Consider the following 17,500-nt stretch of genomic DNA (forward strand, 5'->3'; position numbering starts at 1 on the left):
TACAAATAAATAAATATTATTAATATGAAAAAGAGAAAATATAATATAATTTATTTAAAATAATAATAGTAATAATAAAAATAAATAAATAATATTAAAATCTAAATTATTAATATTTAAAAATAATAATAATAATAATATCATTATTAATAAAAGTTTAATTTGTAATAATATTAATAAAATCAATAACAATTAATAGGAAAATAAATAATATTAAAATACATTAATAATAATATTACAAATAAATTAATATTAATAAAAGTAACATTTGTGATAGTATTAACAATAAATAAATAAATAACATTATTACCAAAATAAATAATTAATATTAAAAATAAATAAATAAATAAATAAATGATATTAATATTAATAAAAGGACAATTCATAATAACATTAACAACCAGAACTTACACACTACACAATTCTACCCCAATGCACTTATAAAATAAATAATCAAACCAATTAAATAAAACTCTAAAATGCTCATTTCTGAGTGATGATGAAAACACTAGGTTGGTTTGTTTTCTGGGTGTGAATGATGCAATAATAGTCGAATGGGTTGTGAATATTGAACAAAAGATGAAGTGACTTGACTTACTCTGATCTGTGCAGTTCTTGGTCTTGAACTCCATCTGTCGGGTTTGAGCCTCCAGAAGCTGAACGCGAGTCTGCAGAGCTTTCTTATCTTGCTCCTGAGAGTCTTCATACTCGATATATCTCTGCACGGGAGACACAGAGAGTTGCACACGATCACACATTTATATACTGCTAACTCAAGCACTACTAATAAATATAACAACTACATAAAGCACATTTACCTAACCCTCCTGCTGACTTACGGGTCAAAAATGATCTACTAATTAATAATAAATAATATAATAATATGTAACTGAAAACAGAGAAGGTCAAGCTGCTCCAGGATTGGCCAACCCAGTCACCAGACATCAACATTATTGAGCATGATGAAGGAAGAGGCGTAAAAGATGAACACAAAGACTCTTGACGAACTCTGGCAGTCCTGCTGAAGGCTTTCTCTATTATACTTTCATTCTGTCTCCACTGCAGCAGGACTTTATATTCAATACTGGACATTATTTCTGTTCAGTGATGAGACTTTAGTCTGAGCAGAGTCAGACCGCACTGTCCTCATCAAATCAGTCAACATCAAGACATGATCAGATTTAATTGAGCTCAAATCAGCAAAATCTAGAGGCCTTCACCTTTCACAGAGACACTTCTGACACCAAACCATCAACTAAAAGTCAAGTTATTATCTGTGTTCATAAAACCTGGATAGGTGTCAGGTAGTGTACACTATTGAGGGATATAAATGAGCTAAACTCACAGGCGTTCATCAGTTTAATGTGTTTTTATCAGCTCATATGTTTTTCTCTGTATGGTCAATGCTCAGAGTGTGTCCTGTAGGTGTGATCAGGTCATCAAGCGCTGGCCTCCAGTGTGTGTGTGTGTGTGTGTGTGTGTGTGTGTGTGTTTCTGCTGATGAAAGCAGTGATTTTCTGCAGGCTGTGGGACATCAGAGAGTCCTGACGCATGAGGAGCGTCTCATGATCTGAGAGGTCCACACGTCTGCACACACACCACTGTTTAACCTCAGGCCCCGGCCACACGTACACGGCTATTATTATAAACAGACTTTTCCCCACCTTCGGTTATCACAGAAATTTTTTCATGCGTCATGTCGCTGCACGTCTTCAGTTCATGCACTACTAATCAATTTGTAATATCGATTAGCAGTCCGGGTATGGCTGTAGAAGGACGGTGTTTCTGTTTCAGTGCATTTCAGAGTGGTTTCACCCATAAGCACAGCACATGAGACATCAGAACACTGTCCTAATTAATGATGGCCCACTTGTAAGTGCTGTAGACCCATATGCAGACTGCTGAGGGAATCTCCATAGTGAATAACACTGGGTTTACAAAGATATGCTGATAAGTTTAGAGGTTTCACTAACTCTATATCACATACAAATAAATAAATGTGTGAATATATAATAAAATGTAACTTATTACATAAATCTAGACCCTAACCCCTTGACAGAGCTTTTTGGTATTTCAGAGAGAGTTGACCTGACTGTTGCATCTCGCCAAGTTATTGCCTTATCTACTCTTCTAGCTAGATGAGCCATTCTTATCAAATGGAAACAGGTGATTCCTCCATCACATGAAATTTTTAGTTACATAAAACTTGAAAAATCACGATGTTTACTTGCAGGATCTCTCAAATCTTTTTACAAGACCTGGAACCCTGTTTTAGACTATATCAAAGGTTTACCTTGTTTAGTTGATATCAGATCTAATAAACAAGAAATATTGACTCCTTAATGTGAACTTTTAATTACTATTATTTTCAATTGTTATTATTATAATTTTATTTATTTATTTATTTATTTAATTTTAATTTTTTATTTTTGCTTTTATCGTAAACTTGCTCATTTATTATTATACTGTTTAACAATTTCTTTTAATTCTTGTATTTTATTTTTAATTTATTATTATTTCTTTTAGAAGATATGTTTGTTTATAATTCATACATTTGAATTTATTTTATTTTAAGGGGATAGTGGGAAAATAAGAAAAATAAGACGCACTGTAATTTTTCCTTTGTTGTATTGTATATTATGATGTATTGTCTTGTTAATAAAAAAAATAAAATAAATTAAAAAAATGTAACTTATTGAGGGGCGACACGGTAGCTCAGTGGTCAGGTTCACTGGTTCGAGTCCCAGCTGGGACAGCTGGCATTTCTATGTGGAGTTTGCATGTTCTCCCCGTGTTGGTGTGGGCTTGCTCCGGGTTTGCCCCACAGTGAACTTGGCTGTAGTGTATGAGTGTTTATGTGTGTGAATGACTGTGTATGGGTGTTTCCTAGTACTGGGTTGCTGCTGGAAGGGCATCCGCTGTGTAAAACATGCTGGAATAGTTGGCGGTTCATTCTGCTGTGGTAACCCCTGATAAATAAGGGATTAAGATGACGTTACGCTTTTAAAATGCAAAATACACAGTGACTACTTCATTATAATTACATTTTAAAAGGGTGGTAATCAAACTAAAGCTCAATCCAAGACATATTTCAGATCACCAAAGTGTCTACTTTGTATTTTAATATAATTTATTTGTTTTATTTCGAAGCAATTAACTAGCTTTACTTCCAAAATGTGCATATAAAAATCACCGGAAACGCCTGGGTGGCTTTATGGAAATCACAGTAGCCATGCATGAGGTCAATTCAGAGCCAATCAACAGGACTCGCAGCTAGTTTGTGATTTTGGCCAGAAGCTGAAGCAAACAGAGGCTTGTGAAGCGAGTGTGTTCATCATATGAGCGCTCATATGAGCAGAGGAGTGTGTGTGTGTGTGCGCGCACAGACTGCAGACTCGCTGCTCCACATAATATCCCCATTGTGAGCACACAGATAGAGGCTGCTGTGTGCCGCGACTCTATTGATAGAGCGCTCTTTAAGTCAACGGCACTTCCTCCAGGGCTCAGAGCCACTGCTAATAAACCATTCGCCAATGCCACGAGATACGATACGCTGCTGGCGAAGCTCAGTTATATCTGTTTGCTTGTTCTTGGATGGTTGTTCTATGGTTATTTTTAAGGTGAGAAAAAGTATACTACACAAATAAATGACTTTAACGGTTAAAAATCACTTTTATAAGGGGTTTAAACCCAGTTGTGTGTCAGCAGTGTGTGAATATATTCAGCATCTATTGGTCAACATATATTAATTGTATTGTTTATAATCAGACTTGATGAAGGAAACGCTTTGATTGACATTCTGCTTTTGTACGTGTCAAAAGGAGGAGGGTGTGAGAGTCCGCATTAGCTGAGGCACATCATCAAAGATGCGCTATCTTCAAGAGTAAACTGCAGATTCGAGTATAAACACCTACATTCTTGCCTTGAAAAACTCTTAAAACTTTATTTTGTGACACTGCAAAGGAGTATTTTTAAAATTGTGCAGGTTTTCCCCTCCGCCATTAGCTTTCGCTGGTTGGGCTGCCATGCATTCTGGCATACCTGAGCTTCACAAGTTTGCACGAGTCGCCTCTCCATGTGTCCTTGACAAAAGGGGTGGAGCAAGTACACAACCGGGAATTTTATCTGTACTTGGCAAGATGTGAACTTTGAACTGGAACAGTACTTCGGCGACGGTTGATGACGTTTCACGAGGAGGACACGAGAAGGCATATTGATGCATATATGACTGTCAACAGCTCAACAAATGTGTTTTGGTGTTTCATGCCCCTTTAATGATGAAACCATATTGTGAGCTCTAAAATAAAGTATGCGCAATGATCTTGTGTTCTTAATTTTGTTTCACTTTATGTCCACACGTTTAGCGGATTCACATTAAAGCTCAACTTGACTTGTCTTGATTAAAAATGACTATGACCATAATATAGAACGTTGCAATAATTTCAATGGGTTTACATCCACAAATAAGTGGATTAGCTAAGAGAGTAACACTGAACCACTGTATTTGTTTCTCAAATCCCAAATTTGAATCAAAGAGTACAGCCAGTTTGCCAATTGGGTTATACACATTCACTGGGTTAGAGAGAGTCACGTGAGGTCATGTGTGGTAAATCCTGGACACATGCATTTGCTTGGTCTTTCTTTGGTTCTGTTAAAACCACCACATCAAACCTGTAGCTCTTTTATCAAATGGTAGTAAATCACATTTTAAATCGTAATTTTGAACAGATAAATTGCAATTAGATATGTCCTTCAACTTGTGCAGCCCTATAAGTTGTCTTACTATTATGTAATAATACAGGGAGAGCCTTAGAAAACTTGAACATTGGAGAAAGAAACTCAGGAAGCTCTTCTTCCGCTTCACTCCAAACCCTTCCCTGACATTTCCTTCCAATACAGATGCAAACTGAAATCCTCAGGCAAAATACACAAATACTCAAACACCCCGACCAATGCAGTACAATGAGTTATAAGGACAGCAAGTGTTTTCCAGCCACTGATAAACTTCCGCTGAAAGGTTGATGTTACATATATTTTTAAATTTGATAAATTGAAAGTTCAATAAAAAATAAATAATGAAAATAAAAAAATAAATAATTAAATGAAAAATAAATTAAGTGAATAAAAAAAGAAAATAAATAAAACATAAATAAATAAAAATAATTAAATAAATAAATACATTTATACAAATAAATAAAATAAGATGAATACAAATAATTAAATGAAGAATAAAATAAATAAATAAATAAATTTATTTAAAAAAATGAACATAAATTAATACATATAAATAAATAAAATTAAATAAATACAAGTAAATGAAGAATTAAATGAAAATGAATAAAAATTTAAATAGATAAAACAAATATAAAAAATGAATATTAAAAAAATTAAAATAAATAAATTAAATGCATATAAATAGAAAATTTAATATAAATAAATGAATACATAAAAATAAATAAAATAAATACAAATAATTAAATGAGAAATGGAAAAATAAAAATGAAATAAATTAATAAATAATCAAAATGAATATAAACAATAAAATAAATACAAATAATTAAATGAAAAATATTTCAATGACAAAATGAAAAAAAATATATATATATAAATAATTAATTAATTAAATATAAAAAAATAAAATAAATACAAATAATTAAATGAAAAATAAAAAATATGAAAACAAGTAAAACAAAATAAATACATTTTATAATATAAATATTGATAAATTAATGTAAATGAATAAATTAATGTATATAAACAAACATAAATACATGAATAAATTATTATAAATAAACATAAATAACATAACAGTAAATATGACGCAATACATTTTAAATACATTTCAAAATATACACAAAGAGAAGAAAAACAAAGAGCTGGAGTTTAAAGTGAAACACACGCTCATATGCCAGACTCTTCACCTCAATAACTTCCAACAAAAGAGTCCCGTGAGCTGAAAATGAACCGTCTCAGAGGACTGCATTCATTCTGCTGCTGTCTTACTGAAGCACAGGCAAATAAAGCAACTAACAGGAGACTTCTGAGCAGCAATGAAGCCACTAGATGTGTTTTATCCACCCATTTTTAAGCGCATTTTGTAATACCATAAGAATATGCTTAATGGAATAGGGAAAATGCTTAATGGGAGAAAATTATTCTCGCATTAAAGGCCAGACCGAATATATAAATGTACAATATGTATTTTATTTAGTTTATTTACGCAATAAATTATGCACAGAAAATAGTATGAAGAACAGTATCTGCATAAAAAAATTAATAAATAAAATAAAAATAAGCAGCTCATTTATTAGAGGAGAACAAACACCACAGTGGAGAATTCCAACAGTGCAGCAAACTCCACTTCTCTCAGCAATAAAGTGATTATTTTATTCTCTTTAGTCCCTCATTGGATGGAAACGCGGTTTTAAATAGATGTTAAGAAGTTCTAGTGAATTAAACTGGCTTCATTTCAGTGCATTTGCGCACTGCAGTTCATCAATATGTTCTGTAGACTTAATACTGACTGGTTATTTACGTAGAAATTATGGTTTAATGTTTTGATGATATTTGAAGCATGCCGAGCAGTTCAGTGACTGCCAAAACAAGTACACAACTGTGCTCTCTGAAGCATTTTAAAACATGCATCGGGCACTACAATAATTTATAGTTTTAAATTAAAACCCAAATAGACTGGAAGGTTATGGTTAGAGCTTGATTTAATGCAGTTAATAAAAAGGCATAACTTTAGTGCCCCACAGCAAACATCCACACTGCATTTTAAAGCTGTGATTTAAAAAGCTTTCTTTTTAAATAAATAAAGACAACTTAAATACTTAAACAAAAATTTAAAAAATAAAAATAAATAGATAATATAATAATAAATACAAACAAAATAGGTAAACTAAAAAATATATTGAAATATTTAAAAATACATAAAAATATCCAAATAAATATGAATTTGAAACAAATAAAATAAATACAATTTAAATACATAAATAAAAAAAATAATAATATTAAACTATATAAAAATAAATAAGTGCAAATTAAAAATGCAGACAAATATAAAAATAAATATAAAACACAAATAAAAAATAAACAAAACAATTTAAATGCATATATAATAAATTATATTAAATTATATTAAAATTAATTAAAACAAATAAATAAAAAATAAAATAAAAACATTAAAATATACATTAAAAAATTACAAATAAAAAAAATATTAAATAAATTAATATCTATTTAATTAATTTAATTATTTATTTGGTATACAGTTGTGGTAATGCAGTGTTTTACTGTCCCATTAACATCCGAATCCTCCAAGAGTTATTCAGCATGACTAAGTGGACTAAAGTGGACTTAAACACAGTCAAGTGTGATAAAGGCAGTCATGCGACACAGAAAATTAAGAGTTTATCTAATGCATAATCACTTTAAAACAACAAGACGTGGCTTGCTCAACCTGACAGCCTTCTCTAAACTATTAGGTGTGTCTTTTATAACAGAAACACACACACACATGCAAACACACACTTCCCTTTCTAACATGAGATGACTAGACATGTATCCGAATGGAAAAATGAAATGTGACTATGCACTGGAAACCTTCTGCACGGGTCTATTTCTGGCATAATCATAGTTTTGCCGACTATAGTTAGACTGTGTGGGGTTTGTCCCTTTGCATGCAGCACATGCCACTTTACGATGACGATATGGTCTCAAACTCTTCCTGTTATTGTCAGGTGAACACGAGCATATTGGCAGGTTTCCACACATTCAAATAGGGCTTGCCTAATATCGTAAAAATATCGTTATCACGATAATAGCACATGCAATGTAGAAGTACAATGCATTAAATTCATTTTATGTGCCAAGCATTTGTGCGTTGCTTGCATAGGTTGCTTACTAAATCTGACCAATCTTCATCTAGAGCTGAAAATAGAAAAAAAGGGCTCACACCGAACACATCTTTGCCTCTAAAAATGCTTGACACCGCGGTCAGGAATGAGTTTAATAAAACCACAGCACAGCACGAGGTCCATGTGATGTGATATTATGACCGTGATGTGATAACAACAATAATGGACCCATTACAAATAGAAGATTTAAAAATGATAACTCAGGATGTCTAGACAAAGCCACAATGAGCGTCTCCTCCACCCTGATCTAACGGTAAATATGTCATGCCAACTCTAAACAGAAACTTGCAATGGTTGCCCCGCCTCCACACTCTTCTGATTGGTTGACTGTCTTTGGATCTGACAGTGAGCAGGTTTATGTGGACACCAATAGTCCAATTTTACCCCTATTAAGACAATACTCTGATTAAGAGTCTATCATTGTGAGCAGAGACTGTTTGAATGATTAATAATTGATATTCAGCCAACTGGAAATTATTTAAGTCACGTTCTCTGATATATTTCACCTACAACAACAATGTGAACTTCTATAAAGACGTGTTTGGACATTAAGCTCTGAGTGCATAACTCTGCAAACACCTGAGGAGATTTCTCTGCATGAAAGACTCATGATTAACCTGCTGCTGATTCTCCAATAAGGAAGGAAATTAAATCTGAAAGAAATGTGCATGAGGTGTCGAGATGATTGACAGGTCTCGTAACCAAGCAAGATAACAGTCCGTTAATCAGAAAGTGATTCGTCCCAAAGCTTGCAAAGTCTTTTGTTCCACACTCATAAGTAGGGCCAGACGGAATCTGCGCACGTTTTTGGCTATTTCTGCTGAGAATTTTGGTTCAAATCTGCGGATATCTGCGGAATGATTTTGAGAGTATCAAAACTAAAACCTTAATATGTGAAATAAAAAGTCATACCTTTTTAACTTGTATATTTAACTTTTTTGTATTTAATGTTTACAATGCAAATCCAATTAGATACGCTTTATTTGGTAAAGCAAGTCTCTTATATAATATCTCTACTAACAGACAGAAATATGACTGTATTGTACAGAAATCAGATAAACATTATCATATTAGTCAATAATATTACTGTAATTAATTTTAAAAACTAAATAAATATAGATTTACACACATTTACTCAAGTAAATAAACTGAATTAATGATGGGCGGAAAATCTGCATAATTCAGCGCGCCCAGATTACGTGTGGGCCAACTTACATGTAAAAAGTCCATAGTTATAAGTGTAAAGTTTGATGAATGTATATACAGGGCTTACTTTGTGCCGGTACAAGGCGCATCCGGACCTCATTTTTACCTATCCGCCTCCTCACACGCACCCCCGCCCTGCTCTTCACTTTCTTCTGTAACTCCCAAACCCTCTTCACTTTTGTCCACGAAAACCTCTCCCTCTTCTGCTAACATGCCGGATCCGTTACCCTGATCTGTTACGGGACCTCACAATTTACAAATTAAGCCCTGTGTGTGTGTGTGTGTGTGTGTGTGTGTGTGTGTGTGTGTGTGTGTGTGTGTGTGTGTGTGTGTGTGTGTGTATATATACTTATAATACTTTACACTGTTATTAAACTATATATACTTATAATTGCACAATATTAAGGTCATAAGGTAATCTATTGCATATATATATATATATATATATATATATATATATATATATATATATATATATATATATATATATATATATATATATATATATATATATATTAGATTACCTTATTACCTTAATATTGTGCAATTATAAGAATATATAGTTTAATAACAGTGTAAAGTATCATGCAACTACAGCTGAAGAGAAGAAATATACTCTATAGTTTTTAGAAGGTATCACAATATGTGTCAACAGAAGCAAACAGACAAAACACAGCAAATTAAAGGTGTATTAGGGGTGTTTTCTTTCCACTTTAAGTAGTGAAAACAGTGATTGTGACGATGGTTTCTTGTCATAAATGTTCAGGACACACTTGAGGGTTTTACTGTAATGTTTATGACTTTGTGTTGAGTCATAATTTTAACAAAGGCAGCTGACCTTCTTCCCTCACACACTTTATGAGTTAAATCTGGACATAAACTAACACTCTTAAAGGGACAGTTCACCCAAAAATACTCCCCATTTACTCTCAACTGGTTGTAAACCTTTATTTGTTTCTTCTGTTAAACACTAATATATATTTTGAGGAAAGCTGAAAAGCTGTCTAGAGAAAGACGAATTCTGTGGAAGTCAATGGGTACAGGTTTCCAACATTTTTCAAAATATCTTCTTTTGTGTTCAACAGAAGAAAGAAACTCAAAGGGTCAGTAAAGGATGACAATTTTAATTTTAGGGTGAACTATCTCTTTAACTCAGACTCTTCCCTCTTTATAATGTACTTCAGTGTGAAGTGTGGAAGTTATATGTTACATTAAATAATATTTACTTAATACAGTATATATTATTAAAACTTTTATTCACTCTGAATGTAGCGACTTAAGCGTGAAGAGTGGAATTGTTTTTTAAATACAAGTTGTGCTAAATTTAAAATTTACAGAATTAATATAGTATACAATTACTCTCAATAAGTTCTCTTATATTCACTCTGAAAGTCCGCGAGCGCCAAGTGTGGAACTTATATGATAATAAATAATACAAAATATAATTAATATATTATATAACATCATAAAAACTACCTTATAATCTCTCTAGAAGTACTTGAGAGTGAAGTGAGGAACTTACATTTTTAATACAAGTTATACATTACATTATCGTAGAGTGTACAATTAATAATGCGTATCCAATATTCACTCTGGATTTTTAATACAAGTTATATGATAATAAATAAAACACAATGAATAAAACCTTATATTAATAATTAATAAAATTTGTACATTATCTTAAATTAACAAAAATCTTATATTTACGCTGAAATATATGACATGAAATAATATAATATTTAATTAAAATAGCATATATCTAACAAAAACAATCTTAAATTCACTCTGAAAGTACTTGAGCACGATATGTGGTACTTCTATGACATTAAATGATATAATATACTTTAAAAATAGTGTATTATGAATAAAAACTAATTTATAATCACTCTGAACTTTTAATAGCAGTAATATATGACATTAAATATTATAATATACATTAAATATAGTGTATTATGAATAAAAACTAATTTATAATCACTCTGAACTTTTTATAGCAGTAATACATTATATTAAATATTTTAATATACATTAAATATAGTGTATTATGAATAAAAACTAATTTATTATCACTCTGAATTTTCAATAGCAGTAATATATGATATTAAATATTATAATATACATTAAAAATAGTGTATTATGAATAAAAACTATCTTATATTCACTCTGAAATTTCAATAGCAGTAATATATGACATTAAATATTATAATATACATTGAATAGTGTATTATGACTAAAAACTAATTTATAATCACTCTGAACTTCTAATAGCAGTAATATATGATATTAAATATTATAATATACATTAAATATAGTGTATTATGAATAAAAACTAATTTATTATCACTCTGAACTTTCAATAGCAGTAATATATTATATTAAATATTATAATATACATTAAATATAGTTTATTATGAATAAAAACTAATTTATAATCACTCTGAACTTCTAATAGCAGTAATATATGATATTAAATATTATAATATACATTAAATATAGTGTATTATGAATAAAAATCTTATATTCACTCTAAAATTTCAATAGCAATAATTAAATAATATAATATACATTAAATAGAGTGTATAACTAAATTATAATCACTCTGAAAGTATTGATATATTATTGAATTATATGATATGATAATATGATATATAATTAATATAGAATAAAACATCTTGAAAGTCTCTCTCTGAAAGGTCTTGAGAGTAGTGTGTGTAAGTTTCTCTCCCTGCAGCAGCAGCAGGGGGACAGCAGTGTCGGGCAAACCCTCACCTCCTCTGCGTTCTTCCTCAGCGCCTTCTCGCGCTCGTACTGGGTCACCAGTTGCTCGTTGTCCTCCTTCAGCAGCTCCAGCTCCACCTCGTGCTCTTGGTTCTCTGCGAACACCGAGTCCAGGTTCTCCAGCACCGCCACAACCAGCGGCATCAGCTCCTTCACCACATCCTCGTCGTACCGGCCGATCATGCGCTCGAACTCACGGTAGATGGAGCTCGCCAGGCCGGACACCCGCTCTGACATCATCGCGGAGGAGCCCGGGTCCTCCTGGTACAGCACGCCGTCCTCCAGCTCCATCACTGCGGCTTACAGTCTCCGTCTGAAATTGGAGTAAAGTTGGCTTTATATGTCTTCTTTATTTTTTTCTTTATTTATATATCTATATTTATTTTTTATTTTATTTTATTTATTTATCTATATTTATTTATATTTATATATATTTATCTTTATTTATCTATATTTATAAGCAGTGGCGCAGTAGGTAGTGCTGTCGCCTCACAGCAAGAAGGTTACTGGGTCGATCCTAGGCTCAGTTGGCATCTCTGTGTGGAGTTTGCATGTTCTCCCTGCATTCGCATGGGTTTCCTCCGGGTGCACCGGTTTCCCCCACAGTCCAAACACATGCGGTACAGGTGAATTGAGTAGGCTAAATTGTCCAAAGTGTATGTGTGTGTGTGTGTGTGTGTGTGTGTGTGTGTGTATGTGTGTGTGTGTGTTAATGTTTCCCAGAGATGGGTTGCGGCTGGAAGGGCATACGCTGAATAAAAATGTGCTGGATAAGTTGGCGGTTCATTCCGCTGTGACGACCCCAGAATAATAAAGGGACTAAGCCGACAAGAAAATGAACGGATGAATAATTAAGCAGTATTTGCAAATTGTAAATAGGGAAATCACATTAGCAGCAAATGACCATCCAGTACAACATTGTTTAGTCAATTAAATATTGCTGATGTTGTTTTGAAGTCGTGTTTATATGAGATTTCAGACACACTATTAAAAGAAAAAAATACTCAGTATACTCAAAAGTGTGGTAAACAGTATAGATATGTATAATATACAAGTTGTAATAAGTAACGAATATAAAACCAATGTTCAACACAACATTAGCACTATTTTATTGACTGTAAACAATGTTGTATGTTGATAGTCGTTGGCTGCTCAGTTAATATAATTTCTCTATTTGAAATTTGAAAAACTTTCCTGAAATCAAACTATTACGGAGAATCATCTTATGTGCAGCTACGATTATCATCGTACAACATTGTTAACGGTCGATTGAACAGTGCTAATGTTGTTTCAAAGATGCGATTTCACAGCGAACATTGAAAGTAGAGAGGTTAACACAATATATTGACTTTGTTACAAGTTGTGACAGTTCAAAAATGAACGAATGTGCGAATATAAAACCAACTTTACCTCAATCCTTGAGAAGGGTGTCTTGACGGAGCTCCGTCTGTCGCGCTAGCTAACAGTTTACTAATACTGTTTACTTCTGTTCACTACATTCACGGAGAACTTTGAGGAGAACACGCCAACGCGAGCGGAAAGCAGAGCTCCTCCGCCACAGAGTTCACTCGTTCCGGTTTTCCAAAACTCTCCGTGGACCGGGATTATCCGGTTAACGTTAACCGGCGGTCGTTAAGTAGAGTCCCGTCAGGAGGAGACCGGAGTGAGACTAGTGGAGCTGACCGTCACATGATGACGTCACGCCTGGGGAGGCGCGCGACTCCAGTTTGTCGACGCCCACTAAACTTCTGTTTGTTTTGGGGTTTTTTGTTTGTTTTGATTGTTTCTCATCTGTTTAAATAACTATTTTGGTTGAAAATTAGGATGTTTTTTTACTAGAAGTCCTTGTTTGTTGTTCCAAAAACTTGGAAAGGCGACAAGACTTTTGTCAGGTAGTGCATTTTATATATATATATATATATATATATATATATATATATATATATATATATATATATATATATATATATATATATATATATATATATATGCATACGAGTTTGAATAACATTTTCATATTTGTTTAATCTTATAAAGGTCTGCAATTCTTTTTTTTATTAAACACAAAATAGAAATATTGTTAATTAATGCTTTTCTTTTCAGAAAATGTCCACGATTTTACTTACTGTGATTGAAAATCAGAATTATAACATCAAATATGGACATGTTTTTGTACATAACATTCTTATTTTACTTCATCAAAATAAGATAAACACATCTGAAAACATGGCACTTAAATACATGTATATATGTTTAAACAAAATATATATTTAACTTAACAAAATATTATTTTGATGATAAAACATTGGGATCCTTGTTGAAAAAAATTAATATGACCATATTTAAACATGGCACTTTGTTGTTATTTTAAGCAATAACAGAAAAACAAAATGATAATAAAAATATTATGATTAATATTATTGCATTTACAGCAGTCGCTTTTGCAAGACCTTTAATAAACATGCACGTTGCATAATCCAGCATAAACACACATTTTTCCAGGGTTTTTATTTCTGAAAAATGCACGATAACCTCAAAGAAATGAAATTCAATAAATTAAAGGCCGCTGTGAGTGAATGAACAGACACTGATCTGAAGCTCTCGTCTACGTCACAAGACACGTTTTCATGCGTTTGCTGTCATGCATCAAAGAAACTCTCCCACTGATCTACACACAGCAGCATAACACTCTTCAACAATCACACAACTTAAAAAACACATTCCTCACAGCTCAACAACACCGCACTGTGAATAAAGTCATGGGCAGAGGGTAATATGGCCATATAATAAACACTCCAGCGGTCAGGAGATTCACAATAGGAGGATTTTTCTAACATTTAAAGAAGATTCTTCTGGTCAGCAAGCCAAATTATTTGATCCACAGTACAGGAATTATGGAAAACAAGAATAACAGAAAAAATCTGGAATATTTTTACTATTGAAATGAGTGTTTTCTATTTGAATATATTTAAAAATCTAATTTATCCCTGTGATTTGAAAGCTTTTTTCTGGTCACATGATCCTTCAGAAATTATTCAAAATATGTTTTGCAGCTTAAAAATCATATTATTACTTAATGTTAGCCTTAATAATTAATTAAATGTGACGGTGTTTATTTTATTTAATACACTTTTATTACATATTTTGGTATTACTAATTTTACTCTATAATAATAATAATTTTTATTTTTTTATATATGAAGAGAGAGAGAATGTGAACAGAATTATTATTACTGTGAAGAATTTTTCAAAGATTAAATATGATGGTGTTTATTTTATTTAATACATTTATGTTGTGTATTTTGGCATTATTAATTGTACTTTTCATAATAATATTTTTTTTTATTATTATTATTATATTTATTTTCTAAAATGAAAAAGCACTTATTTTATCCAAAATACAGCAAAATTATCAAATATTTTTAACTATTTTTTATTTAAATTTATTTAAAAATCTAATTTATTCCTGTGATTGCAAAGCTGATTTTTTTGCATCATTACTCCAAAAATGTATTTATTATTACTAACTAATTACTAATATTATTATTAACATTATTATTATCATTATCATTATTATATTATTATTAACATTATTATTATATTAAAATTGTTATTATTGTGAACATTATTATTATTATTAACATAATATTTTTATTATTAACATTATTATTATTATTATTATTATTATTATTATTATTAACATAATATTTTTTATTATTATTAACATTATTATTATTATTAATAATAATAATAATAATATTGGCAACAGCAGTTGAAAACAGTATAACTGTTTCAGCTTTCTTTGATAAATATATAGAACAGTGTTTATCTTTAATACATATATTTATTTTACTGTTTTCTATGTACTTTGGATCAAATGAATGCAAACTTGCTGACCAGAAGAGATTTGTTCTTTACAAAAAAATAAGACAAATCTTCCTGTTGTTAAACCTTTGACCTGTGGTGTGTGTGTGTGTGTGTGTGTGTTATAAATGCAGATATAAATAGGTCCGTCAGATGACGTTCAGATGGCTGTTGCTGCTGGATGATGGGCAGAGGGTAAACGGCTGCTGGGTCAGACTCTGCAGCGCCCGCAGCACCACGTCCGGCATGTGGTCTTTGATCATCTTCGGGCTGATCAGGACGTTACGAAACGACGCCTCACTGGACCATTCAGCTCGATACCTGACCTGCGAGAAACACGGCCTGTGTGTGTGTGTGTGTGTGTGTATTGGGAGAGAGAGACAGAGAACAGAATTATTATTATTACAGTGAAGAATTTATGAAAGATTAAAGGTTATAGAAATTGTTTATGTAATTAATTAATATTATACTGACATTAAGAATATTTTAATGTCAGAAATATGTGTGTGAGAGTGACCTGCGGGAGGGTCCGTCCTCCGTCACGTACAGCACTCGTCCGGGCAGGTAGAGCGGCAGGTGTGTGTTCTGCACAGGTGAGTCGTCTGAGGACAGGCTCTGGTAGCTGCTGGACGGAGCCGCAGACACACACTCTGCTCCCAGCAGCGGCCGGCTCAGCTCCTCCTCACGCCGGCTCTCCAGCTCCGTCGGGGAGTCATCCGGAGATCCTCCGAACACCTCGTACCAGCAGCCCTGCAGCAGGATCTGATACTGACACACACACAAAAACACACACACAATAATCACTCACAGACCATCATTTACAGCTCTATTACACCAAGTGCTATAGTAAAGGTAAAGCATAGTCTAATTCGGTATGTGTAACCATTGAATGGGGAAAAGTATGGTTGTTGTAGTGAAGAAAGCCCCGCCTTCATGTACAGGAGCCAATCATCGATCAATAAAGCCTCTAGGGGGAGGGGCTTGGTTCAGACATGTGTTTTTCTGACAGCTTCATTGTTATAAATTTGCAATCAGCATCACATAAAAGGGATAGATCACCAAAAAAGCTAATGATTACATTTATTTTTTGTTTTTTTAAGAGTTATTATATATGTTTTTTTAGGTTATTTAAACTTTTTTTTTTAAAGATTGCTGCTTATTTAATATTATTTTAAATTATTTGAATTCTTATTTTGTGCTTTTAATTTTGTTTAATATATTGAACTAAATATATTTATTAATTTAAATATTAAATATTTTATAAATATTAATATGTTTATAATATTAAGTATAAATATTTTTATTTATTAATTTTGTTTTTTTATTAAGCCTGTTTTCATTATAAAATTATTAATCTTTAAAAACGTTTTATTATTTATTATTTTCAGTATTTTTTATTTTTATTTTTGTCTTTAATTTGAAATGTATTGTGTTTTAACACATATAATTTTTAAATTCAAGTGTTATTTTTTTAAACAAAACAACAAAAAAATTCTAGGCAGCACAGTGGGTTGCTGCTTGACATTTCTGTGTGGAGTTTGCATGTTCTCCTCGTGTTGGCTCCGGTTTCCTCGGGGTGCTCCGGTTTCCCCCACAGTCCAAACACATGCGCTATAGGGGAATTGATCAACTAAATTGGCCGTAGTGTATGAGTGTGAATGAGTGTGTATGGGTGTTTCCCAGAGTTGGGTTGCAGCTGAAAAGGCATCCGCTGTGTAAAACATATGCTGGATA

At 32.1% G+C, this 17,500-nt stretch overlaps 2 protein-coding genes across 7 annotated transcripts in view; both read right to left on the minus strand.

Annotated features, from left to right (window-relative positions):
- Positions 1-13,574, minus strand: part of spag9b (sperm associated antigen 9b) — a 65,847-nt gene extending 52,273 nt beyond the window's left edge. For all 6 annotated transcript variants that reach the window (XR_015503683.1, XR_015503682.1, XM_087275525.1 and 3 more), the window contains exons 1-3: positions 13,314-13,574; positions 11,895-12,216; positions 599-719 (exon numbers count right to left, since the gene is read on the minus strand). Coding sequence is in view for 4 of the 6 variants with exons in the window: in XM_087275525.1 (XP_087131651.1) it covers positions 599-719; positions 11,895-12,194 (421 nt within the window). In the remaining 2 variants the exon portion in view is untranslated. The remainder of the gene's footprint in view (positions 1-598; positions 720-11,894; positions 12,217-13,313) is intronic.
- An 822-nt stretch (positions 13,575-14,396) lies between these two features.
- Positions 14,397-17,500, minus strand: part of daglb (diacylglycerol lipase, beta) — a 16,328-nt gene continuing 13,224 nt past the window's right edge. Inside the window, exons 14-15 of the mRNA XM_087275563.1 lie at positions 16,284-16,534; positions 14,397-16,108 (exon numbers count right to left, since the gene is read on the minus strand). Coding sequence (XP_087131689.1) covers positions 15,916-16,108; positions 16,284-16,534 — 444 coding nt within the window. The 3' untranslated portion in view covers positions 14,397-15,915. The remainder of the gene's footprint in view (positions 16,109-16,283; positions 16,535-17,500) is intronic.

Source organism: Danio rerio, chromosome 12 (genome assembly GCF_052040795.2).
Source record: "Danio rerio strain M-AB ecotype USA chromosome 12, GRCz13ab, whole genome shotgun sequence".
NCBI classification, from domain to species: Eukaryota; Metazoa; Chordata; class Actinopteri; order Cypriniformes; family Danionidae; genus Danio; species Danio rerio.